A 27,297-nucleotide genomic window follows, 5' to 3' on the forward strand; every position below is an offset into this window, starting at 1 on the left:
TTTTATTTCTTCATCTTTCATATCTTCATCTTTCATTTCTTCATCTTTCATATCTTCATCTTTCATATCTTCATCTTTCATATCTTCATCTTTACACTGTAACATCTCTGCTTGTGTTTTCGGTGCCACTTCAACTGCTCCAGTTTTTATTATTACTATTATTTATTACTTCAGCACACAAACTTTTTATTTTTCCTGTTTTGTTGTTTTTGTTTCAGAGGTCAAAGTTCGTGAACTTCAGCGACTACAACAACTTCCTGCCATCGTTCCAGGTGCAGCTGCCGCCCGGTGTCTCCCAGGTGAGGCTGCAGCTGAGGAGTCATGTGACTCCCCGCTGTCTTATTGGTCAGCTGTTGGGCTCTGCAGAACGTGAGGTGTGGACCCGAGTTGTCCCCTTGAGAGGTGATGCAGTGACACGCTAACACGACACGCTAACACGACACGCTAACACAACACGCTGACACATACAAACATACTGTTTATAAACACACACAAATACATGTAAAAATACATTCAGTCCTTTGAGTGGGATCTAATCTAAATAAAACACACAGACACACAGACACAACCTTTGGGGACCGGGTCTGACCCAGCTCCCCTCTGCAGCTCCAGTTCCGGTCTACGACCCGATGGATGTGACCCTGCAGCTGCTCCAGATACTCAACTGTCTCGGTTCCGAGCATCTGAAATTCTTCCAGCATCTCCTGAGTTTGCAGTCCAACCCGATCTCCGTCGGCCGACTGGAGGCCGCAGACAGAACCAGAACTGTGGACCTGATGGTCCAGCAATACCACACTGCGGGGGCCAAGGAGGTCACAGAGGAGATCCTGAGGAGGATGAACCACAACCAGCTGGCTGAAGACCTGCAGAGGACCTGATCAATCAACAATCAGGACCTGATCAATCGGGACCTGATCGATCTGATCAGATGTGTTGGAAAGGTTTTTCTGTTTTTCACATTTTATTGAACAAATAAAATTACATTTAACAAACTGTCTTTTTAACAATTGAAATATAATCAGGTGAAACTTCCATATTTTAGAAATGAAGCAATTAAAAGATGAGACTGTTAATTTGGTAACATTCTTCTTTCCATTTAATTTTTTTTCCAAAAGTATAAGATAAACAAGAACAAATCATCAGAAACCGTCTGACAAACAAATGGGTCAGTAAACGCCTCACAGAAACAGGTGGGGAGGTTTATTTCACCTGCAGGAAGCTGAAATGAACAGTTTTCAGTTTTTCCTCCGGGATCAAGTTAGCCTAGCTTAGCATAAAATCTGGAGTGGTTTGTTTTCACAGGTTTTCACTGGCCTGTGTTTTATGGTGAAGAATTTATTAATTAATATTTCCAAATTAAAGGTCGTCTTCAGAGGCCTCGTGTATCAACTCTGAGTGCGATGCGTGAAAATAGAGGTGGTGAGAATTTGAGTTAGTTGCGTAAACTCTCGTCTGACTGTAACTTGTTGATTTTAACCTGAAACTCACCAAATGTTTCACAATAAAGTTTCCACCTAATTTCTGTCTATGAAATTTTTTTTTATGTCCAATCAAAAGGGAAAATAGATGACTCTGGATCACAGGCACACGGACCCACATCCATGACACGTTTCATTTCTCTTCATATCACATTACTTGGAACTAATTTGTCATCAACATTCAAACCAGCCGTGTAATGTGTGCTGCTGATTCATAACTGTTCCATAATTGACGTTCAACGGTTAATTATTTAAGCAAATCTAAATTTCAAATCTAATTTTGCTTAATACTGCTTGCACTGCCTCACCACACGACTCCCACCACGCAGCAAATAACGCACAGGGCGGGGCTTCACTGACTCTTCACAGACTCTTCTCTGACTCTTCACTGACTCTTCACAGACTCTTCACTGACTCTTCACTGACTATTCTCTGACTCTTCTCTGACTCTTCACTAACTCTTCACAGACTCTTCTCTGACTCTTCTCTGACTCTTCATTGACTCTTCTCTGACTCTTCACTGACTTATCTGACTCTTCTCTGACTCTTCACTGACTCTTCACTGACTCTTCTCTGACTGACTCTTCTCTGACACTCTTCTCTGACTGACTCTTCTCTGACTCAGTGACGACTGACCATTAGTCAGTCCTCCCTTTGCTCTGAGCTCCGGGGATCCTGATGGAGTTTCTTCCAGACAGGAAGAACAAATTACTTTTTTGCATTATAAACAATCCACTGGTGTTTGGTGGTGCGTTTACTTCCTGACATGTTTTAGAGGGGCAATGCTGCTCCATCAGCCTCACAATACGTCCTGTTCAGTCTCTGTCACAGCAGCCATTTTAACCAGTGTAGGAAGGGAAGATTTAATGTCGGTGTTAGAAAAGTCATTAAATTAGTAGCAACAGGATCGAGAGGCTACTGGAATCAAATACAAACTTAAGACAAGTTTATTTCCCAAATTTAAGAAAATGTGTCTATGCATTCTTTAGGAATATTAATAAACTCTTGCATTATTCCATGTTTGACTTTGCCCAGAAAAGACTGAAACTAAAAACATGTTCACTGTGGTTGTAGACCAGTGGTGTACCTCAGGGTCCACGGTCGGGTCCTCTGTTATTCATACATCATCATCTCACCGCCCAATTTAAGTTCTGTTTGGTCTGAAGGCATCACCCTCGATCCATTACAAACATCTTGTAAATAATGATAATGTTAAATTAAGAGATTGTAAAAAGAAAATCAAGTTTTAAGAAGATAATTATGGATTTCAAACAGACATGTTTTAAGATAGATATAAATACGCACTTGTGTAACTTGAACATCAGTTCAGGATCGGCTTCCACATGAACTGTGATGTTGTTGAATTGATTGATTGCCATTTAAAATAAAAAAAAATAAAAATCTGTTTATTCCTTTCTCTGATTAAAATGCCACCATATGCAGAAGGTCATGTGACTTCTGCAGAGCGCATCACCTCCTCTGATTGGCTAGTCTGCTGTGGAGGGGCCGGACTTTGGACAGGACTTTGTGGGGCGGGTCTGTCATGGTCATCACGCACTTCGTGTTGGGAGGAAGGGGTGTTACCGGGGTGACGGTGGGTAAGGGGGTGGGTGGAGCTCCTGTGGTTGTTGTTGTTCTGGTCGTTGTCATTGTCGCTGTTGTCACCGTGGTGACTGAAGGTGGACTGTCTGTCACCGTGGTAACAGGTTTGGCCAGAGTGGTCTGAATCTCGGCCCTCCTGGCCAGAGCCGTCCTTAACTTCTCCCTCATGTGTTCGATTTGTTCCTGCAGCTCCTGCAGCTCACCAGGCCGAGGCGGGGCCACAGCAGCAGGGGGTGGGGTTACGGTGTTAGGAGGGGCTAAAGTTGCAGGAGGTGGGGCTACAGCTGCAGGGGGTGGAGCAGAGGTATTGAGTTGGGCAGAAGAAGATGAGGAGGGGAGGGAAAGCACCAGGCTGGCCAATGATGCTGCTGGTCCTCCGTTCTCACATGGTCTGCTGTTTGGTCCTGCCCTCGGCTTTACTGGCTCCTCCCCCTCATCCCTAGTCCCGCCTCCCTTGGTGTCGGAGGCAGCGATGCGAGCCAGCAAGCGGCGGGTATTGAGGGTCTCCAGGTTGAAGTGGACTCGTTTGAAGTCTCGAGCATCGTTAGTGGCGGCGTCCTTACTGGTCTCATTGTTCCACTTGGCCGAAGCTCCGGGGACTGGAGGAGGCGGAGCCGGAGGCGGAGTCTTCACCAGGTTACAACTGAACACAAACACAGAAACAAAACGGCCAGTGAGTTCATTCTTTACCTCAGAAACAGTGTTCATGAGACTGATGCGGTCCAAACTTTACAGTCAGACCACGAACTGACATGTTCACAACTTCACTTTATTTACATCAACTGTACTTCACAGACTCCATGTCGGTCCTCGATCAGGATGTCTGAGGAAACTAAAACACCGTCTAAAGGAGAAACCGACCTTTTCTCTTTCTCAACTCGTTGTTTCTTCACGTCTTCGTACGTCATGTTCAGAGCTCGATGGATTTTCTGTCAAATACACAAACAGGTTTCAAGTCTCTGAACATAAACAACTTAACAGAAAAATAGACTCGAGCAAGATTTCACACCCGGATGTTTGATTCAAGACTTCATCATCTATGAAAATCTGCTCTGAGAATCAGCAGACAACCAACACACATCCAGACTCACCTGTGAGGTGTGCAGCCAGTATTTCAGGTTCTGTCGGCGGCGGATGTACGGCAGGACGAGTCGATAAAACCCATGTTCACCAGCCAGAGTCAGCAAAGCTCCGCCCACTCCGACACACAACAACACAAAGAGACCTGAAAAATGACTGATTCCCATCTGAAGAGTCTAACAGAGGTGGAAACAGAAAAAAAGGGTTTCTGTAGTTCCTGTCTCTGCCTGTAGAGGGCAGTGTTTCTCTAACTGTGTCTCACTGTCTCTTATTGTGTCTCACTGTCTTACTGTGTCTCATTGTCTCACTGTCTCATTGTGTCTCACTGTGTCTCACTGTCTCATTGTCTCACTGTGTCTCATTGTGTCTCATTGTCTCACTGTGTCTCACTGTTTATCAGTGTCTCTGTCTCACTGTCTCACTGTGTCTCATTGTGTCTCACTGTGTTTCACTGTCTCACTGTATCTCATTGTGTCTCACTGTCTCCCTGTGTCTCATTGTCTCACTGTCTCACTCAGTGTGTCAGAATGACCTGCAGGGGGCAGCAGCTGATCAGACATGAATGTTGACGGTTGTTGTTCAGGTTTCAGAATGTTTACAAAGAACAAAACCAAGAAAACAAGATCAAACAATAAATTGTCAGTTTGAATGTGAGCAGATTTACATCAATATTAACGGTTCATCTAAAAATAAAGTACATGATTTTAAAATAAAGTATATCTACCATTTTAAACTGCATGTGGTGAAACACAAAACCTGCAGAACAGGTGGAACGGTTCACATACATGAACACACACACACACACACACACACACACACACACACACACACACACACACACACACACACACACACACACACACACACACACACACACACACACACACACACACACACACACACACACACACAGATACAGACAGACAGTTGGACTGACCTCGGTGACGGCGAACACTCGGTTCCCACAAGGAACCACTTTGTACCACTTGTCGTGCAGCAGGTCCATATAACCATCGGACTTATATCTGCTGATGAACTCTGACAGGTTGGAGGACAGAGGAGAGTTCTGAGGGAGGCCGATACCATAACCTGTCAACAACAAACAATAAACAGTAGAATGATGCTGTAACCGGTCAATAACAAACAACAACAAACAGAAGAACAATATCGTAACCGGTCAACAACAAACAACAACAAACAGAAGAACAATATCGTAACCTGTCAACAACAAACAACGACAAACAGAAGAAAGATACTGTAATCTGTCAACAACAATCAACAATAAACAGTAGAATGATACCTTAACCTGTCAACAACAAACAATAAACAGTAAAACGATGCCGTAACCGGTCAACAACAAACAACAACAAAAAGAAGAATGATACCATTACCTGCCAACAACAAACAACAACAAACAGAGCAAAACTGTAACCTGTCAACAACAAACAGAAGACCGATACCGTAACCTGTCAACAACAAACAATAAACAGTAGAATGATGCCGTAACCGGTCAACAACAACAAACAACAACAAACAGAAGAACAATATCGTAACCTGTCAACAACAAACTACGACAAACAGAAGAAAGATACTGTAATCTGTCAACAACAATCAACAATAAACAGTAGAATGATACCTTAACCTGTCAACAAAGACAATAAACAGTAAAACGATGCCGTAACCGGTCAACAACAAACAACAACAAAAAGAAGAATGATACCATTACCTGCCAACAACAAACAACAACAAACAGAACAAAACTGTAACCTGTCAACAACAAACAACAGCAAACAGAAGACCGATACCGTAACCTGTCAACAACAAACAATAAACAGTAGAATGATGCCGTAACCGGTCAACAACAACAAACAACAACAAACAGAAGAACAATATCGTAACCTGTCAACAACAAACTACGACAAACAGAAGAAAGATACTGTAATCTGTCAACAACAATCAACAATAAACAGTAGAATGATACCTTAACCTGTCAACAACAAACAATAAACAGTAAAACGATGCCGTAACCGGTCAACAACAAACAACAACAAAAAGAAGAATGATACCATTACCTGCCAACAACAAACAACAACAAACAGAACAAAACTGTAACCTGTCAACAACAAACAACAGCAAACAGAAGACCGATACCGTAACCTGTCAACAACAAACAATAAACAGTAGAATGATGCCGTAACCGGTCAACAACAACAAACAATAACAAACAGAAGAACAATACCGTAACCTGTCAACAACAAACAACAATAAACAGTAGAATGATACCTTAACCTGTCAGCAACAAACAACAACAAACAATAAACAGTAAAATGATGCCGTAACCGGTCAACAACAAACAACAACAAAAAGAAGAACGATACCGTAACCTGTCAACTAAAAACAACAACAAACAGAAGAACAATACCGTAACCTGTCAACAACAAACAACAATAAACAGTAGAACGATACCTTAACCTGTCAGCAACAAACAACAACAAACAATAAACAGTAAAATGATGCCGTAACCGGTCAACAACAAACAACAACAAAAAGAAGAACGATACCGTAACCTGTCAACAAAAAACAACAACAAACAGAAGAACAATACCGTAACCTGTCAACAACAAACAACAACAAACAGAAGAACAATATCGTAACATGTCAACAACAACAAACAGAAGAATAATATCGTAGCCTGTCAACAACAAACAATAAACAGTAACAATCATCCTATTCATCAGATACTTTATAGATTGATATTACAACCTTGTTTTATTATGTTGGGAGTGGTGTAAAATGTAAATAAAAATATTGAAAATAGACCAAAGACAACATATCAAATGTTGAAACTAAGAAATTTTATCGTTTTATGAAAATATATGCTCATTTTGAATCTGATGTCAGCAACACGTCTCTATAAAGTTGTTCCAGGATCATGTTCACCACTGAGTTGCATCACCTCTTCTTTTAACAACACTCTGGAAACGTTGGGGAACTGAGGAGACCAGTTTCTGGAGTTTTGAAAGTGAAATGTGGTTCCATTCTTGCCTGATAGAGAATTTCAGTCAACAACCAGGAAGTGTTTTGTGGTTTTCTTCACGATCTGAGTGTGAAACACTTTTTTAAGAACAAACAAAAAGACAGACGCAGAAATACAAACATGGCTGCATGAGACCCGTGGGGCCAAAACCTGAACCAGGACTGACCAGAGTCCGACACTTTGATCGTCACAAAGACATGAAAGCGTTCAAACATCAAGAGTTGGAAGAAAGATGGAAGTAACACTTTGTTACCTTCGATGGCGAACGGTTTCCCGACAGTCGCAAGTTTACAGTCGGCGTCGATGGAGACTTCATAGTCCAGCAGGGCTTTGTCCATGATGAAGGCGTCCAGCTGAGGGGGATCTGTCCTTCAACACAGAGCAACATGGTTACTACAAAAACTACTGTTCAACACAGAGCAACATGGTTACTACAGCAACTACTGTTCAACACAGAGAAACATGGTTACTACAAAAACTACTGTTCAACACAGAGCAACATGGTTACTATAGCAACTACTGTTCAACACAGAGCAACATGATTACTACAGCAACTACTGTTGAACACAGAGCAACATGATTACTACAGCAAATAATGTTCAACACAGAGCAACATGGTTACTACAGCAACTACTGTTCAACACAGAGCAACATGATTACTACAGCAACTACTGTTGAACACAGAGCAACATGATTACTACAGCAAATAATGTTCAACACAGAGCAACATGGTTACTACAAAAACTACTGTTCAACACAGAGCAACATGGTTACTACAAAAACTACTGTTCAACACAGAGCAACATGGTTACTACAGCAACTACTGTTGAACACAGAGCAACATGATTACTACAGCAAATAATGTTCAACACAGAGCAACATGGTTACTACAAAAACTACTGTTCAACACAGAGCAACATGGTTACTACAGCAACTACTGTTGAACACAGAGCAACATGATTACTACAGCAACTACTGTTGAACACAGAGCAACATGATTACTACAGCAAATAATGTTCAACACAGAGCAACATGGTTACTATAGCAACTACTGTTCAACACAGAGAAACATGGTTACTACAGCAACAAATAACTGCTCAACAGAGACAAACCTGAGTTCTTACATGAGTCTATAACACTTAAGAAACACATGAAAGAACGTTTGACTTGCTCTGGTTCCACTCTACTACTAGAACCAGTGGAACCAGAGCAGAACCAGCAGCTGGGCTGTATTCTCTTACTTGAGGGTGGCGACCCCTTCAGGCGTGGTGGGTTCATTGAAACGTCTCATGTACTCGTGCATCTCTGGAAAACTCTTCTTCATGTAGTCCTCAGCGCTGCTCTCTCTTACAGTCCCAAAGCGGAAACCGTGCGACGGGTGATGCAGCTGGACACCAATGAAGAAGAAGAAGAAATAAAAGAAGAATTAAAGGAGGTGGAGCTACAGAAACAGGAAGTGTTCAGGCTCAGTAAACATCAGCTAACGCTGGTCCTCTGGATAAAAAAAACATCCGTCATGTGTTTTTGTCCAAATGTTGCTGCTGTATTTTTATTTTTTCAGGTAAAATTACAGATGTTTTATTTTCAGGTTCTACATTCTAGCTGATGCAGTTAATGCTAGCATGTTAGCTTCTAATGCTCATGACAACAGTCATTCATGAACTGACTTCAGAGAGAAGAACAAACGTTCAGGAGCTGCAGAGCTTCACGTTAAAAAGAAAAAGATAATCTGACAGATGGAAGTCCAATTAAAGCTCCCGGAGCTCCCAGCAGCTCCGGCTGCACAAACACTCACAGTCGTATTTCATGCTTCAATCAGCTGCTGAATTAAAAGTGTAATTAGGACGAAGCAGGTGATCCACAGAACAAATTTAATCTGTAATTATTTCAGCAAAGGACGCAAAGAGTGAGTGAAAGGGTCTCAGTTCACATCATCTTCACCTTCACACATTAAACACAGACGTTTCTTTGTCTGCAGCTCCATGCAGCTTTTAAGCCCCTTTTAGATCTTAGTTTTTGTTTTATTTAGCGTAAACTGAGTCTTTAGTCTGTGTCCAGACAAGCAATCTCAGATCTCACAGAAAAGCTTCATTGGAGGCTCTAAATCGTGGACAGACAGCTGATGTCGCGTCTCACCTTGGCATCGTGGATGCCCGAGACCTCCTCGAAGGTCTTCTCTCCCACCATCACGGCCGCTAGGTTGGCAGTGTAACTGGACAGCACCAGTAGGCAGAAGATGGCCCACAGGTTCATCAGGAAGCGGCCTGTCCAGCACTTTGGCGTCTTGGAGGACACGGTGCGTCCGAACAGGATTGCGTAACACAGATTGAGAGCCGACGAGTACGAGAACACCCTCATCCTGTTGCGTCCGTGAGGCGTCATACCGAACGGACTGTTCCACTCGTACAGTGTGAGGAACAGCGCAGTGATGTGCAGCGCCAGGAAGATGCCCACCCACATGGACCAGTGAAGGGGCCACATGAAGGCCCCAATGGGGGCCGCCGTGTCCTTACTGCGCACCAGGATGCCCAAGCTGGTGGAGAAGAATGGCGAGGTGAAGTCGATCACCTGGCTTCGGGCAGAGTTGATGCTAAAGGAGGTGACGGCCATGTCCGCCAGCCGGTTCAGAAGATCCCCCACCAGCCCGGTCCAGCGGCCGCCCTTCCACGCGCCGTACTTTCCATCGCCAACGATGTAAAGGTCGAACTCGAAGCCGAGATCCTCGGCCAGCTTCTCCAGCAGGTCGATGCAGTATCCATAGCAGCACTTGCTGTACTCTGCGGGCAGGAAGCTGCCGTTTCCGCCTGCCACCTCCCTGAAGAACCTCTCCAGAGAGTCCGAGCTGTTGGTGCTGGCATCCAGGCAGAACTGACCGGCCGGGCAGCTGCCCTCGTCATCCACGTCCCGCGTGAACACAAAGGGGTGTTCCACAAGGGTCACCACCCGGACTCTACTCCCCGCCACCGGCATCCCTGCCCTCCAGCGAACTCTGGTCCTCCCACCCATCACATCGATCCGGTGGCGAGCTTTGGGTCCATGCCAGACCCCCTGGTCCTCTACCTTCAGCTCCTCCCCCTGCCAGGTGCCCACTGTCACCCAGGTGGGCTGACCCAGCGCGTCCCGTTGTAGGCTCCAGATGTGGAACCGCTGCGAGGTCAGGACCCGAGACTGGTTCTGGTTGACTCGGACTGTACCCGTGAGTCCAAAGAATGACGTGTTAGACAGAAACCTGCAGGAGAAGAAAAAAAAAAAGCAGGTAACACACAGACCTGTGGGGGCGGGGCCTCTAGTTCACTGGTCCAGTTTGAGAGATAGAAGTATCCGAGCCGAGTCGATCATCCTACACCCTTTAAACCGGGTTTTCTAGAACTCCCAGAACTCAGATTTCTTACGCTCTTTGTGCTCCTTCTGAACAGCAGTGGTACATCATGATTTCTCCAATTGGCTGAAAGTTTCCAGACAGAAATGATCAGAGGAAATCGATCACAAACAGATTTTCACAGACAGAAGTGGACTGATGTCAACAGCTGTTTAATGTTGGACCTCAGTCCGACAGCAGGGAGGTGTTGTGATGAACCGTCAACCTCGGAGACAGAAAAGTACCTCGATAACGTAAAGTGGTCCGACGTGTCCGATGATTCAGAAACTCTGAAACAAACCTCCAAACTTTGATGGAGGAGTCTGACGCTAACGATTAACTCTGAAGGTGTTCAGGACTCGAGTCCGTGATCAGAAATCACATCACATCTCTGAGGTTTCTGTTTCTCTCTTTTCTTCTTCTGCATCAGATAATCTGGTCTCTCAGCGTTTAATCTCAGTCTGACGCGAATTCATTTTCTGTGAATGTGTTTGATCTGCTTCTGTCAGGAAACTGAGCCGAGCAGTGAAGCCTTCATCCTCCTCGAACTTACAGCTCACAGTGTTTCCTGGGTTCTTTGGTTTATTTGTTGAAGATTTCCAACCTTCGTTCCTTTAATTTTTATTTCATGTGTCTATCAGTCATCCAGTAAAAGACCTTCATACAGAAACGGTTCCTGTATTTCTCTTTTGGAGGTGTGTTGGGATGACCCCGTCCCTCCCTGTTAGTGGCTTCATAACGGAGGCAGCTTTCATTAACCCCCCCACCACCGCTGCAGAAGTAAAAGTTAGGGGGAACGTTTAGAACTCGGATTTCCTCTTAAATCTGTTAGGATCTCGTTTTTTTCATTTTTTCACAAAGCTTCAGAAACATAACTTCAGTTCACCCGAGTTTGTTGGAAACATTAACACAGGCGGTGTTTATCTCATCTGCTGTTTGTGCAGCAGCTGCAGGTCAGAGAGATTCAGGCTCAGTGATAAATATACTCATGAATAAAGGTTAAACCTCCAACATATTTATTTACACACACAAACAGACTGTTTCTATAAATATATGGGATAAAAAAAAAATTGTGTGTGTTTCTCCTCCTGTCTGAGAGGTAAAGATGAAGGAAGCAAAGTCACCCAGAGGGCTTTTCTTCCTCCTCTGATAACACTCAGCTGTGTCTGAATGAATGGAAATAGTAATTCACATCAAACAGCTGCTGAAACACATTTGAAGAAAAATGAATAAAAAATGTAGAAATGTTACAGGACAGAAAACTTAGTTTCTCAAACAGATGCACTACTGAAGAAAAACAACACCATGAATGATATCAAAGATGCTAGAAAACCTCAAACATTTTCTCTTTTCATCAGAACGTGCGAGCTCCTTTGTAAAAGCTAAATTTAAGATGAGCTGCAGTTCGAGAGTTTCCTGTTTATCTGCTGTGGATGTAATTATGTGTTTTTTTATCTTGACTGTACAGTTTGTGACTGAACGCCCACCTCTGCAGACAAATGTCTCTAATCCTGTTACAGTCTTATCGCTGTGCATCCAAACAAACACATCCTGTGTTCATCAGACGTCTCTTTGTTTCAGCAGATGGAGGGACCAATCAGTGTTTCAAAGGTTTGCTTCATATTTAACTGACAGTCATTTATTCTACAACATGTGGAGTCCCACAGGGCGGTTCCCCGGGTTCTCTGTTCTCCTCAGACAACTCACCTGCTGGAAGGAGAACACATTCATCTCACTGGAGACCTAGGGTTCATTTTGAAAATGAGCAGCACAATGTTTATATTCTATTTTTTACAGTGTTTCTATTCTTGTGTTTATGTTCTACAACGTTTCTGTTCGACAGCGTTTCTGTTCTACAGTGTTTCTGTTCAACAGTGTTTATGTTCTACAGTGTTTATGTTCGACAGTGTTTCTGTTCGACAGCGTTTATTTTCTACAGCGTTTATGTTCGACAGCGTTTATGTTCTTGTGTTTATGTTCTACAGTGTTTATGTTCTACAGCGTTTATGTTCTACAGCATTTATGTTCCGCAGTGTTTATGTTCTACAGCGTTTATATTCTTGTGTTTGTGTGCTACAGTGTTTATGTTCTACAGTGTTTAAGTTCTACAGTGTTTAAGTTCTTGTGTTTGTGTTCTACAGCATTTATGTTCCACAGCGTTTATGTTCTACAGTGTTTAAGTTCTTGTGTTTATGTTCTACAGCGTTTATGTTCTACAGCGTCTATGTTCAACAGTGTTTATGTTCTACAGTGTTTATGTTCAACAGTGTTTCTGTTCTACGGTGTTTATGTTCTTGTGTTTCTGTTCCACAGTGTTTATGTTCGACAGTGTTTATGTTCTTGTGTTTGTGTGCTGCTGTGTTTATGTTCTACAGTGTTTAAGTTCTTGTGTTTGTGTTCTACAGCATTTATGTTCCACAGCGTTTATGTTCTACAGTGTTTATGTTCGACAGTGTTTATGTTCTACATTGTTTATGTTCTACAGCGTTTATGTTCCACAGCGTTTATGTTCGACAGTGTTTATGTTCTACATTGTTTATGTTCGACAGTGTTTCTGTTCTACAGTGTTTATTTTCTACAGTGTTTATGTTCAACAGTGTTTCTGTTCTACGGTGTTTATGTTCTTGTGTTTGTGTTCCACAGTGTTTATGTTCTACAGTGTTTAAGTTCTTGTATTTGTGTTCTACAGCATTTATGTTCCACAGCGTTTATGTTCTACAGTGTTTAAGTTCTTGTGTTTATGTTCTACAGTGTTTATGTTCAACAGTGTTTATGTTCGACAGTGTTTCTGTTCTTGTGTTTCTGTTCTACAGTGTTTCTGTTCTACAGTGTTTATGTTCGACAGTGTTTCTGTTCGACGGTGTTTATTTTCTACAGCATTTATGTTCGACAGCGTTTATGTTCTTGTGTTTATTTTCTACAGTGTTTATGTTCCACAGTGTTTATGTTCTACTGCGTTTGTGTTCGACAGTGTTTATGTTCTACATTGTTTATGTTCTACATTGTTTATGTTCTACACTGTTTATGTTCGACAGCGTTTATGTTCTTGTGTTTATGTTCTACAGTGTTTATGTTCCACAGTGTTTATGTTCTATGTTGTTTCTGTTCTACAGTGTTTATTTTCTAAAGTGTTCATGTTCGACAGCATTTATGTTCTTGTGTTTATGTTCTACAGCGTTTATGTTCTACAGCGTTTATGTTCAACAGTGTTTATGTTCTACAGTGTTTATGTTCTACAGTGTTGATGTTCTACAGTGTTTCTGTTCTACAGTTTATGTTCTACAGTGTTTATGTTCTTGTGTTTGTGTTCCACAGTGTTTATGTTCTACAGCGTTTATGTTCTTGTGTTTGTGTTCTGCAGTGTTTATGTTCGACAGCGTTTGTGTTCGACAGCGTTTATGTTTGACAGCGTTTATGTTCTACAGTGTTTATGTTCTACAGTGTTTATGTTCGACAGTGTTTCTGCTCTACAGTGTTTATTTTCCACAGCGTTTATGTTTGGCAGCGTTTATGTTCTTGTGTTTGTGTGCTACAGTGTTTATGTTCTACAGTGTTTAAGTTCTGTGTGTTTGTGTTCTACAGTGTTTATGTTCCACAGCGTTTATGTCCTAGTGTTTATGTTCTTTTATTTGTGTTCCACAGTGTTTATGTTCTACAGCGTTTATGTTCTTCTGTTTGTGTTCTACAGTGTTTATGTTCAAAATTCTTTATGTTCTACAGTGTTTATGTTCTTGTGTTTGTGTTTGACAGTGTTTATGTTCGATAGTGTTTATGTTCTTGTGTTTATATTCTACAGTGTTTATGTTCCACAGCGTTTATGTTCCACAGTGTTTGTGTTCGACAGTGTTTATGTTCTCCATTGTTTATGTTCTACATTGTTTATGTTCTACAGCGTTTATGTTCGACAGCGTTTATGTTCGACAGCGTTTATGTTCGACAGCGTTTACGTTCTACAATGTTTATGTTCTACAGTGTTTATGTTCGACAGTGTTTCTGCTCTACAGTGTTTATTTTCCACAGCGTTTATGTCCTAGTGTTTATGTTCTTTTATTTGTGTTTGACAGTGTTTATGTTCGATAGTGTTTATGTTCTTGTGTTTGTGTTCTACAGCGTTTATGTTTTACAGAGTTTATTTTCTTGTGTTTATGTTCTACAGTGTTTATGTTCTACAGCGTTCATGCTCTACAGCGTTTATGTTCTTGTGTTTATGTTCTACAGTGTTATGTTCTTGTGTTTATGTTCTACAGTGTTTATGTTCTTGTGTTTATGGTGTACAATGTTTATATTCTCCAGCTTTTATGTTTTAGATAAGATATTTAAATAGTTTAAATAAAATGCTGATTCAGCACAGGGCGGGACACTGAAGGGTGGGAGTTACCTGGAAAGGTACTGTCCTGATGACGGCACCTCCTGTTTGTAAGGTTTGTCGTAGCAATTCACCATATTCTGGATCAGAGCCAGGTCAGGTCTCACCACGGTTGCTGCAGCAACTGCCCTGGTGATGAGCTGCAGGGCGTCTCTGACGTAGAAGTCGAGGGGCTTCCTGTCCACCTCTCCGTAGGCCAGCAGGCCGAGCGGCAGCCCAATGGCGTGCAGCGCTTCGGGACTAAGCGGCTGCCCCAGCACCCAGTGCACCATGGGTAACGTCAGGCCGAGGTCCTGGGCGCTTCGTAGCACCGCTGCCGCGCACTGAGGGTCAGCCCCAAACAGCAGCACCGACGCCGGCGGGGGCTGGCTCTGTCTGAAGTGGCGGGACAGGAAGTTGTGGATCTGCGTGTCGTCGTGCGCTGACTGCGTCAGGTTCAGGAGGGCCCGCAGGTGCCAAGTGACCTCGCCCCCGCCGCTCCACAATGCACCGTCACGATGGTCCAGAAGCCGCAGGAGACCCCGAGACTCCTCCCAGCCCCGACACAGAACCGCAGTGCCCTCTGTCCAACCGGACCGCTGCAGAACCGTCAGCAACAGGTTGGATAGACCCGACTCTGGAACCCCCGTCACCATCTGCAGATGAAACCGGTTCTACACAGAACCAGGAGAGCCAGGAGTTTGTGTCTGGAAATTAAATCTGTTTCTGGAGAACGTTACATTCCCAAAACCAACACAGAACCAAAAGAACCCATTTTACTTCCTCTGTCTATTTCAGAGGAGAACATCAGAGAACATTCGAGAACATCAGAGAACATCAGAACATCAGAACATCAGAGAACATCAGAGAACATCAGAGAACATCAGAACATCAGAGAACATCAGAGAACATCAGAGAACATCAGACAACATCAGAGAACATCAGAACAGACAGGAGGAGAAGGATAAGGAGGAGGAAGAGGAGGAGGAGGATCTGGAGGAGGAGAAGGAGGAGCAGGAGGATGGCGCTGCTCTGAAGAGTCCTGTTTTAAATTCCACTTGTGCTGCAGTTAGGGACTTCCTACATTTCCCAGCATGCCCTGAGACAGGACGGCCCAGCAGGAGCAGAAACAGTCGGTTCAGCAACAAACACTTTTATTTTCTCCTCAGGAAACATTTTCTGCTTCAATCTGCACAAACTCTCAGAAACTCTGTGAACTCAACAAAAAGCTGCAGAATCATCCTTTAATATTCCTCATTTCATCTTCCGCATTTAACCTGCAGCATTCAGCTCCTCATCCTCACAGGGATGAAGTAACAGAAAGCCCTGATGGGACCCCCCCCTGCCGAAAACTACAACAGTCTGCCTTCATGTCCATCTCCATCTCCATCTCCTCCTCCTCCTCTTCCTCTTTCTCCTCTTCCTCCTCTTTCTCCTCCTCTTCCTCCTCGTTCTCCTCCTCCACCCCCAAACACCAGAGGCAGAGGGATGAGCTAACCTCCACCCACCAGGGAGGAGCTAACATCCACCCACCAGAAGAGGAGCTAACCTCCACCCACCAGGGGAGGAGCTAACCTCCACCCACCACAGTACAGTTTCTGTAAATGTCTGTTGTTCTTTGGGTGGGATCGTCCAGCTGTTGAAGTGTTTACAACACAGAAATAATGAGCTGCACTTAATAAACACAGTAAAACAAAACAAAACTAAACTAATCAGAAAAGAACAAATTCAAAACAACATGTTGGAAAACATCAACAACCTTCACGTCTTCTTCCACGAAACAGATGACCTTGAAATCAGGTGAGAGCAGAAAAGACAGGATTTGGGTTGAGTTTGCTATTCAATGTGTGTGTGTGTGTGTGTGATCCTCTGGGAATAAATAAGCGAGTCTCATTGGAAACCTGCTTCAGTTTTAGACTGAATATAAATATTTCTGTTTCTGTTATCTGTTGGAAATGTTGCTCACTGACGTCTGAGAGCCTAAAGGCAGCTCACGGCTGTGTGTGTATGTGAGTGTGTGTGTGAGAGTGTGTGAGTGTGTGTATGAGTGTGTGAGTGTGAGTGAGTGTGTGAGTGTGTATGAGTGTAAGTGTGAGTGTGTGTGTGTGTATGAGTGTGTATGAGTGTGAGTGTGAGTGTGTGAGTGTTTGAGTGTGTGTGTGAGTGTGTGTCTGAGTGCAGTAATCCTCTCTGAATGAACGTGAACTGAATTTATTACAAATTGGAAATTGGTAGTTCCTGTTTGTCCCACAGCACCTGAACACATCGTCACTACCAGTGTGGTCCAGTGTGAGTGTGTGTGTGTGTGTCTGTGTGTGTGTGTTTAATAATCAGTTTGCCAGCTGGTCTAGGTTCAGTCTGATATGCTATCAGCAGTCTGTTTATCAGCCTGTCGAGGCCGAAGTGTCAGCAGCTATTTATCATCTCGTTAAGTCTCCTAACAAAGGAATCTTAACGAGATTTTGGACTGAGTCCGACAGCGCGCCTGCTCGTCATATGTGAACACAGTTATGTTATTTTCCAGAGTGCACATACATACCAGCCAACACACCTGTCAACATACTTGTCAACACACCTGTCAACATACCTGTCAACACACCTGTCAACATACCTGTCAACACACCTCTCAACACACCTGTCAACATAACTGTCAACACACCTGTCAACATACCATCCAACATACCTGTCAACACAACATACCTGTCAACATGCCTTTCAACACACCTGTCAACACCACTGTCAACATACCGGTCAATACACCTGTCAACACACCTGTCAACACACCAGTCAACACACCTGTCAACAAACCTTTCAACTCACCTGTCAACTCAACTGTCAACTCACCTGCCAACACCTGTCAACATACCTTTCAACACACCAGTCAACACACCTGTCAACAAACCTTTCAACTCACCTGTCAACTCAACTGTCAACTCACCTGCCAACACCTGTCAACATACCTTTCAACACACCTGTCAACATACCTTTCAACACACCTGTCAACACACCTGTCAACACACCTGTCAACATGCCATCCAACACACCTGTCAACACACCTGTCAACACACCAGTCAACACACCTGTCAACATACCTTTCAACACACCTGTCAACACACCTGTCAACATACCTCTCAACATACCATCCAACACACCTGTCAACACACCTGTCATCAGAGAACTTCTGCAGATGGCAGGACTCTGAGTTGTACTGGAAGTCAGTTGTGTATAAAGTGAACAGGAAGGGGGACAGAACAGTTCCCTGAGGCGCTCCAATACCACTGACCACCGTATCAGACAGCACACTGCCCAGACGGACAAACTGTGGTCTGCCTGTCAGGTAGTCAGTGATCCAGGAGACGGTGGACGTGTCCACCCCCACCACCCGCAGCTTCTCACTCTGTAGCAGTGGTTGGATGGTGTTGAATGCACTGGAGAAATCAAAGAAAGTGATTCTCACAGAGTCACCGGTTCCATCCAGGTGAGACTGAGCTCGTTGCAGCAGGTAGATGATGGCGTCGTCCACTCCCACACGAGGCTGGTACGCAAATTGCAGCGGGTCTAGAGAAGATTTCACCAGCAGCCTGAGGTGGGCCAAGACCAGCCTCTCCAGCACCTTCATCACATGAGATGTGAGGGCAACCGGTCGGTAGTCGTTGAGGCCGGATGGAGTCGTCTTCTTCGGTACAGGAACCAGGCAGGACGTCTTCCACAGCACCGGGACTTCCTCCTGCTTCAGGCTCAGGTTGAAGAGGTGTTGTAGGACCTCAGCCAGCTGGACGGCGCAGGTCTTCAGGACCACGGGGCTGATGCCGTCAGGCCCTGCAGCATTGCGCTGGTGGAGTCTCTCCAGCTGTCTCCTAACCTGGCCAGTCATCACAGAGAGGGGGGTGTGTGGGTGTGTGTGTGTGTGTGTGTGGGGGGGGGGGGGGGTCAAGGTGTCGATGCAGCTCACCAGGGGAGGCATAGGGGGGAGGAGGGGAGGCAGCAGAGGTGTTTGGGAGGTGTAAGGTGTGGAGGAGACAGATGAGAGTGGTGAACTAAACCTGTTGAAGAAACAGTTTAGTTCATTTGACCTCTCCAGGTTCCCCCTGATTGTTCCTCTCCAGGTTCCCCCTGGTTGTCTCTCGCTCCCCTTGAAGCCAGTAATCTCCTTCATACCGGTCCACACCTCCCTCATGTTGTTCTGCTGGAGTTTTGCCTCCAGCTTCCTCCTGTAGGAGTCCTTGCACTCCCTCATCTTCTCCTTCAGGTGGCGCTGCACTCTCCTGAGCTCCTCCCTGTCCCCAGACCTGAAGGCTGGTTTCTTCTTATTAAGAAGAACTTTCAGGTCACTGGTGATCCACGGCTTGTTGTTGGGGAAGCAGTGTCCAGTCCAGGATGGTACGGTGGTGTGTTCACAGAATTTGATGTATTCTGTGATACAGTCCGTCCTGCTGTTGATGTCCTCCCCATGTGGTCCACACAACACATCCCAGTCCGTGGACTCAAAGCAGTCCTGCAGGGCGTCTTTAGCCTCCTGTGTCCATCTCCTCACAGTCCTGGTGGTCACAGGCTGCCTCTGCATCAGGGGAACATACCTGGGAGTCAGCAGGACCAGGTTGTGGTCTGATCTACCAAAGGGGGGGGAAGGGCAGTAGTACTGTATGCATCCATGACATTAGCATACAGTAGGTCCAGAGTTTTATTGTTCCGTGTGGGGCAGTTAACATACTGGTGCAAAGTTGGCAGTACTTTATCCAGACTGGTTAAAGTCTCCAGTAACTGTCAAAAATGCACCGGGATGCTGAGTCTGCAGTTTAGCCACAGTGGAGTAGATGGTGTCCACTGCTGCCTCTACGTCAGCTGATGGAGGAACGTACACAGCGATAACAATGGCGGACGTGAACTCCCTCGGCAAATAATAAGGATGCATCCCCACGGCTAGCAGTTCAATGTCCGGGCTACAGAAACGTTCCTTCACACACACGTGGTCGGGATTGCACCACCTCTCGTTCACATAGACTGCAATCCCTCCACCTTTCTTCTTGCCGCTCCGAACAACGTTTCCGTCCCCCCGAACAGTCCTGAAGCCGGGTACGGCCGCGCTGTGGTCCGGGAGATGTGAGTGCAGCCATGTCTCGGTGAAACACATGATGCTGCACTCCCGGTACTCTCTCTGGGTCTTTACCAGCGCACCGAGCTCGTCCGTCTTGTCAGCCAACGACCTCACGTTCCTCATTAAGATCTCCGGTACCGATGGTTTATATTTCCTCCTTTTCGCCTTCAGCTTAGCTCCAGCTCTGCAACCCCGACGTCTTCTCCGAAGTTCAACGGGGATCTCAGGCCTCGCTCCGGGCAGCAGCAGTAGAGGTCTACTCAGCGCGATCAGCTGATCACGAGAGTAAACAATAACAATGGCCCCAGCCAGAAAAGTGGAAAAATTACGGTCCATTGTCTGAACGTTCACTTAACACACGAGAGACAGAAAAAAGAACAACTCCGAAGAGGAGAAAGGCTTAAAAAATACTTAATATAAAACACACTCGGGGGGTGGGAGCTGCTGTAACAGGCTGCCGCTAGCGCGGCGCCATCTTACGAAACAAGATATATAATATATATAAATATATACTGTACTGTATATACTGTGCATTTTATATTTATATTTTATATTTTTTACTGCTATTTTACTGCTATTTTATTGCTTTTCTATTGTTCTATTATTATCTTATTGCTTCTGTATGCTGCTGTAGTGAAAAAAAAATGTCCCCTCAGGGATTAATAAAGTAACTACCTAACCTAACCTAACCAATATACTGGTCAATACACCAGTCAACATATCTCTCAACATACCATCCAACAAACCTGTCAACACACCTGCCAACACCTGTCAACATATCTTTCAACACACCTGTCAACACACCTGTCAACTCACCTGCCAACACCTGTCAACACACCTGTCAACAAACCTTTCAACTCACCTGTCAACACACCTGTCAACTCACCTGCCAACACCTGTCAACACACCTGTCAACTCACCTGCCAACACCTGTCAACACACCTGTCAACACACCTGTCAACTCACCTGCCAACACCTGTCAACACACCTGTCAACTCACCTGCCAACACCTGTCAACATACCTTTCAACACACCTGTCAACACACCTGTCAACAAACCTTTCAACTCACCTGTCAACACACCTGTCAACTCAACTGTCAACTCACCTGCCAACACCTGTCAACATACCTTTCAACACACCTGTCAACACACCTGTCAACACACTTGTCAACTCACCTGCCAACACCTGTCAACACACCTGTCAACTCAACTGTCAACTCACCTGCCAACACCTGTCAACACACCTGTCAACTCACCTGCCAACACCTGTCAACATACCTTTCAACACACCTGTCAACAAACCTTTCAACTCACCTGTCAACACACCTGTCAACTCAACTGTCAACTCACCTGTCAACACACCTGTCAACTCACCTGCCAGCACCTGTCAACACACCTGTCAACTCACCTGCCAACACCTGTCAATTCACCTGTCAACTCACCTGTCAACTCACCTGCCAACACCTGTCAACATACATTTCAACTCACTTGCCAACTCACCTGTCAACACACCTGTCAACACACCAGTCAACTCACCTGTCAACTCAACTCCCAGCACCTGTCAACATACCTTTCAACTCACCTGTCAACACACCTGCCAACACCTGTCAACACACCTGTCAACACACCTGTCAACACACCTGTCAACACACCAGTCAACTCACCTGCCAACACCTGTCAACTCACCTGCCAACACCTGTCAACATACCTTTCAACTCACCTGTCAACACACCTGTCAACACACCTGTCAACTCACCTGCCAACACCTGTCAACATACCTTTCAACTCACCTGTCAACACACCTGTCAACTCACCTGCCAACACCTGTCAACACACCTGTCAACTCACCTGCCAACACCTGTCAACATACCTTTCAACTCAACTTTCAACACACTTGTCAACTCACCTGTCAACACACCGGTCAACACACCTGTAAACATACCTTTCAACTCACCTGTCAACACACCTGTCAACATACCATCAAACATACGATCCAACATACCTGTCAACACAACATCCCATCCAACATACCTGTCAACACAACATACTGTACCTACCAACATACCTTTCAACACACCTGTCAACACACCTGTCAACTCACCTGTCAACACACCTGTCAACTCACCTGCCATCACCTGTCAACACACCTGTCAACATACCATCCAACATACCTGTCAACACACCTGTCAACACACCTGTCAACATATCTGTTTAAACACCAGCCAACACACCTGTCAACATATCATCCAACACACCTGTCAACTCACATGTGCAACCAGGCAGCCATTACTACAATCTGGAGGTTCAATATGAATTAATGTTTCGATAATTTTGTCAATAACTAAACACTTGTCACAAGGAGGAGTCAACAACAAAGACATTGTTCATCTCATTGTAACGCTTATTGGTAACTGCTGTTACTGGTGTTACTGGTGTTATTGGTGTTACTGGTGTTACTGGTGTTACTGGTGTTACTGGGTTCACTGGTGTTACTGGTGTTATTGGTGTCACTGGTGTAATTACTGTTACTGGTGTTACTGGTTTCACTGGTGTTACTGGTGTTATTGCTGTTATTGCTGTTACTGGTTTCACTGGTGTTGCTGGTGTTATTAGTGTCACTGGTGTTACTGGTTTCGCCGGTGTTACTGGTGTTATTGGTGTTACTGGTTTCACTGGTGTTACGGTACTGGTGTTATTGGTGTTACTGGTGTTACTGGTTTCACTGGTGTTACGGTACTGGTGTTATTGGTGTTACTGCTGTTACTGGTTTCACTGGTGTTACTGGTGTTACTGGTTTCACTGGTGTTACTGGTTTCACTGGTGTTGCTGGTGTTATTGGTGTTACTGGTGTTACTGGTTTCACTGGTATTACTGCTGTTACTATTTAAAGTAACTGCTGTTAAAGAGGAGTTTTTTTCTCTCCTAGCTTATGTGGGAATTGTCAAATTGTTGGGTTTCTCTGTATAATATTGTAAAGTCTTGCTATAAGGACTTTAATGTGTTAAGTGCCATGAAATAACCTATGTTGTGATTTGGCGCTGTATAAATAAAGTTGAATTGAATTGAATAGTGTTATTGGTTTCCTGTGAGCTCTCTATGTGAGGAACCAGCAGACTGATTAAATACAGGAACAAACTGGCTGGATTCACTTCGAACGTGTTCCTGCAGTCAGACAGAACTGAGAGATTTTCTGTTCAATCAGAGGCAAAATGTCATAGTCACTCTCAAAATATTTTGATGAATGTATCTGAGACTCCGCCTCTTCCAAACAACCCCATTAGTTTCTCTTGGCAGCTCATTGGTCCCTGTTAGGCTCAGAGTAAGTGTTTTTCATCTGGATGTCTCCGTCAGGTGAAATAAAACCTGTCAGACCTACTAAGGTCAGACAATGAGACAGCAAGGCATGATGGGAAACTAATCCGCTGCTGCTCGTCTTCAGAGGGATTAAAACATTCAGTTATTTCACCGTCAGGCTGAATTTAACTCTGAAAACACACAGATGCACAAACAATCTGGCAGAAGGTGAACATCAGTGATTTCACCTCTCCAACCATCAATAATATTGATCAGATCAGCAGACGATCACACCTGTCATCATCTGTTAGAGTCTGTCATCATCTGTCAGAGTCTATCATCAGCTGTCATTACCTGTCATCACCTGACATCACCTGTTTCAGGCAGCACTGCACTAAAACAGACACTATTCTGAAGTGGAAATCACTGCATGGGCTCAGGAACACTTGTGAAAACCATCGTCTGTGAACACAGTTCATCGCTGCGTCCACAAATGCAGGTTAAAACTCTCCAAAGAAGAAACCAGATAGAAACATGATCCAGAAACACCGCCGCCTTCTCTGGACCGAGATCATTGAAGATGGATTGAGGTGAAGTGGAAAACTGTCCTGAGGTCTGATGGATCACAATCTGAGATTCTGTTTGGAAATCATGGACGCTGCATCCTCCAGGTTAAAGAGGAGAGGGACCATCCAGCTTGTTATCAGCTCAGTTCTAAAGCCAGCATCTGTGATGGTACAGGGATGCATTAGTGCACATGGCATGGGTAGCTTGAACATCTGGAAGGAAGCATTAATGCTGAATGATATATTCAGGTTTTGGAGCAACATATGCTGCCATCCAGACAACGTCTCTTTCAGGGAAGGTCTTGTTTATTTCAGCAGAACAACGTCCAACCACATTCTGCACGTATTCCAACAGCATGGTTCTCTAGTAGAAGAGTCCGCTGATAAACTGGCCTCCTGCAGTCCAGACCTGTCAATCATTGAAAACATCTGGAGCATCTGGACATGAACAATACAACAAAGGAGACCCTGAACTATTGAGCAGCTGGAATACTATATCAGGCAAGAATGGGACCACATTTCACTTTCTAAACTCCAGAAACTGGTCTCCTCAGTTCCCAAACGTTTCCAGAGTGTTGTTAAAAGAAGAGTTGATGCAGCTCAGTGGTGAACATGATCCTGGAACAACTTTATAGAGACGTGCTGCTGACATCAGATTCAACATGAGAAGATATATTTATAAAACAATACAAATATCTGTTTCAACATTTTATATTTTGTCTTTGGTCTGTTTTATATTAAATATGAGTGTACATGATTTACAAATCATCATAATCTGTTTTTATCGACACAGCATCACTACTTTTGTTTAAGATGGGGTTGTAGCAGATACGTGTGAGACAGATGAAGACAGAAATAAAAACAGAATAAAAAGTGGTTGTTGATGAGCAGTCGGCTGGTGAAACATCAAACAGCAGCTGGTTTCTCTCCAAGTGTCGGAGCAGATGTTGGAGCTCCTTTAGAGACTCTCCCACGTCAACAACAAACAGCAGCAGGACGAAAGCCGTTGCACACACACTGAACAACCTGTCCACACACAAGGGGCGGGGCCTGCTGTCCACACACAAGGGGCGGGGCGGGGCCTGCTGTCCACACACAGGGGGCGGGGCCTGTTGTCCGCACACAGGGGGCGGGGCCCATAGACATATATACATAGACACTGCATTGGCCTCTGGAAAGTGGCCGACATATTGGTCCAGGCAACTTGTCTCCTCTCTCGGTAGACACAACAGGAGTTGTTTAAATTGTTGCACTATTCATACTAGATGTCGCGGACGAACCTCTCAGGTACGACTGAACACATGTTGGTGGTTGTATTCGGCCATGACATGTTTATAGCAAACAACAAGAGTCAGACATAAACAGCTAACGATAGACAATCTGCTGTTTCTGATTAAAGAAGAGTGACAAACAACCTGGTCATCACCAAGTTTTTAGCAGATAACGTTTAAAACAGCAATGAAGTTGCGCCTGTGTGGAGGATTGTTGATGCTTTACGGTGTCCGTCAATATAGTAATTAGCATTGCTTATTAGTATTGTGTTAGTTTTGTTTATTAGTTTTGTTTATTAGTATTGTTTGTTAGTTTTGTTTGTTAGTTTTGTTTATTAGTATTGTTTACCAGCACAACACCCTGCTCCAATTAGTATGACATGGAGATGAAGTGTTCAACTCTTCCTCAGTCTACAAACAAACACACAAACAGACATCAAACAGGTCAAGGTCAAACCACATCCAACAAAACCAAAAACCTGTACACGGAGTGGGATAGAACCCCGGGCTGAACCCCGGATAGAACCCGGGACTGACCGAGCAGAGCGGACCGGTGTCAGACCCTGGAGGGCTCGTGCCGCCCCGGGTCAAGAGGTAAACAGAGACTCGTACCTGCGCGCGCAGCGGCTCTCCGTGCTCCATGACGCTGAGGAACGGGATCTCCAGGAACGAGGACAGGAAGTCCACCTGCAGTAGCTCCTCGCGGCTCTGCGGGAAGGCGAGCACGGCGGACACTCCCTGCACCACCACACCCTGACACACACACCGGAGCAGAGTCTCCGGGTCGGCGGCGGACAGCTGCCGGGACACCAGCTCCAGGCTCAGGTTGTACGGTAAGAAGTTGATCCGCTCCCGCTCCCCCTCCCTCTCCCGCCCCGAGTCCCGGTCCCGGTCCGGATCCCAATCCCGGTCCCGGTCCCGAGTCATCGCAGCAGCCGCGCGGTTTAGTGCCGCCTGGACCTGCACGCGAGCCGCCCGTTGCGCCGGCAGGAGCGCACCGACGCGCACCGTGTGTCCGATCTGCGCCAGGACATGGCACGGCTGCGGGTGGAGGAGACACGGCAGCACGAGGAGGAGCTGCAGGAGGAGGAAGGCGAGGAGTGTCCGGAACCAGGAGGAGGAGGAGGTGAAAGTCATCCTGCCGCGCTCTCAGCATCGCTGTGCCGCTCCTCCGGTGACTCCTGCTGCTCCGACAAAATACCGACGAGCTGTTGCTGCTGCTGAGAGGACTCTGCTGCTCCTCCTGCTGCCGAGAGGAGACAGAGAGGGAGGAGGAACGAAGACAGCGGGGGGAGGGGGTCCCCAAAAACAGGAGGTGCAGAGGAGAGGAGAGGAGCAGGAGGTGGAAGAGAGGAGAAGAGGAGGAGGAGAGGAGGGCAGAGGAGGAGGTGGAAGAGAGGAGAGCACAGGAGGAGAGGAGGAGAGTAGGAGCTGGAAGAGAGGAGGAGGCAGAAGAGAGGAGAGGAGGAGGAGAGATGAAAGAGAAAATGTCAAAGGGAAGAGGATAATGTAGAGGAGGTGCCTTTAGGAGAAGGGAAGGGAATAAGGAGGTGTGGAGGAGGAGGAGGTGACTTTTACTATTTATTTGGAAATGTATTTATTTTATTTTATTTTGCATTTTATTCTTTTAATGAATTGCTTTGATTTTTGATTATGAATCATTGATTGATTGAATAGATATTTGTTTTTATTTCATATTTATTTATCGGCTTTGTTTCCATTTATTTGTTTGTTTTTGTGGGGTTTAGATTTGTTTAGAAATCCTACATGACTGAAATCTTCCTGTGGCCTTCAAAGTAAAAGCAAATCATTAGAAGTCTTGTTTATGTTTTTGTCCTAAATTAAAACCTGTTTATGTTGTTTTTAGTTATTGATTAATCAGATAATTAATAGAACAGAAGCAGCGGCTCCTGTTGCTGTTTGATAAACGTTGTTTTCTGAAGAAAACAGCAAGTTTGAGTCGAAGCTGAAGGACGACGAGGTCACAAACAGGAAGACGAAGCTTTCTGAGGAGAATCCAGCTCATTCTCACTCCGAGAGGTTTCGATTCGTCATCCTCCGAACATCACAGCTGAGAGCTGGGCCACGGTTACATAACACACACACACACACACACACACACACACACACACACACACACACACACACACACGCACGCACACACACACACA

At 44.9% G+C, this 27,297-nt stretch overlaps 1 protein-coding gene and 1 long non-coding RNA gene across 4 annotated transcripts; both read right to left on the reverse strand.

The window, feature by feature from the left end:
- Window positions 1-1,993: 1,993 nt before the first annotated feature.
- Window positions 1,994-26,565, reverse strand: grin3bb (glutamate receptor, ionotropic, N-methyl-D-aspartate 3Bb). Of its 3 annotated transcripts, XM_069725754.1 has the most exons (9): window positions 25,739-26,565; window positions 14,934-15,574; window positions 9,334-10,426; window positions 8,439-8,584; window positions 7,451-7,566; window positions 5,098-5,249; window positions 4,172-4,336; window positions 3,942-4,009; window positions 1,994-3,723 (listed from the first exon to the last, which is right to left on the reverse strand). In XM_069725754.1, exons 1-9 carry the CDS (start codon window positions 26,261-26,263, stop codon window positions 2,949-2,951), a joined length of 3,681 nt encoding a protein of 1,226 aa, XP_069581855.1. In that variant the 5' UTR covers window positions 26,264-26,565; the 3' UTR covers window positions 1,994-2,948. The 3 variants fall into 3 exon arrangements, with proteins under 3 accessions (XP_069581855.1, XP_069581857.1, XP_069581856.1); XM_069725756.1 differs by lacking the exons at window positions 1,994-3,723; window positions 3,942-4,009 and having other exon boundaries at window positions 4,178-4,278; XM_069725755.1 differs by lacking the exons at window positions 1,994-3,723; window positions 3,942-4,009; window positions 4,172-4,336 and adding an exon at window positions 4,351-4,708.
- Window positions 20,847-22,117, reverse strand: LOC138637242 (uncharacterized). The gene is made up of 3 exons (XR_011312359.1): window positions 21,496-22,117; window positions 21,426-21,449; window positions 20,847-20,881 (listed from the first exon to the last, which is right to left on the reverse strand). It is a non-coding gene; the product is annotated as an uncharacterized lncRNA (long non-coding RNA).
- Window positions 26,566-27,297: the final 732 nt, after the last annotated feature.

This window comes from Brachyistius frenatus, unplaced genomic scaffold, assembly GCF_029030835.1.
Source record: "Brachyistius frenatus isolate BFR_SWC_R1_liver_20210118 unplaced genomic scaffold, ASM2903083v1 Contig_446, whole genome shotgun sequence".
NCBI classification, from domain to species: Eukaryota; Metazoa; Chordata; class Actinopteri; family Embiotocidae; genus Brachyistius; species Brachyistius frenatus.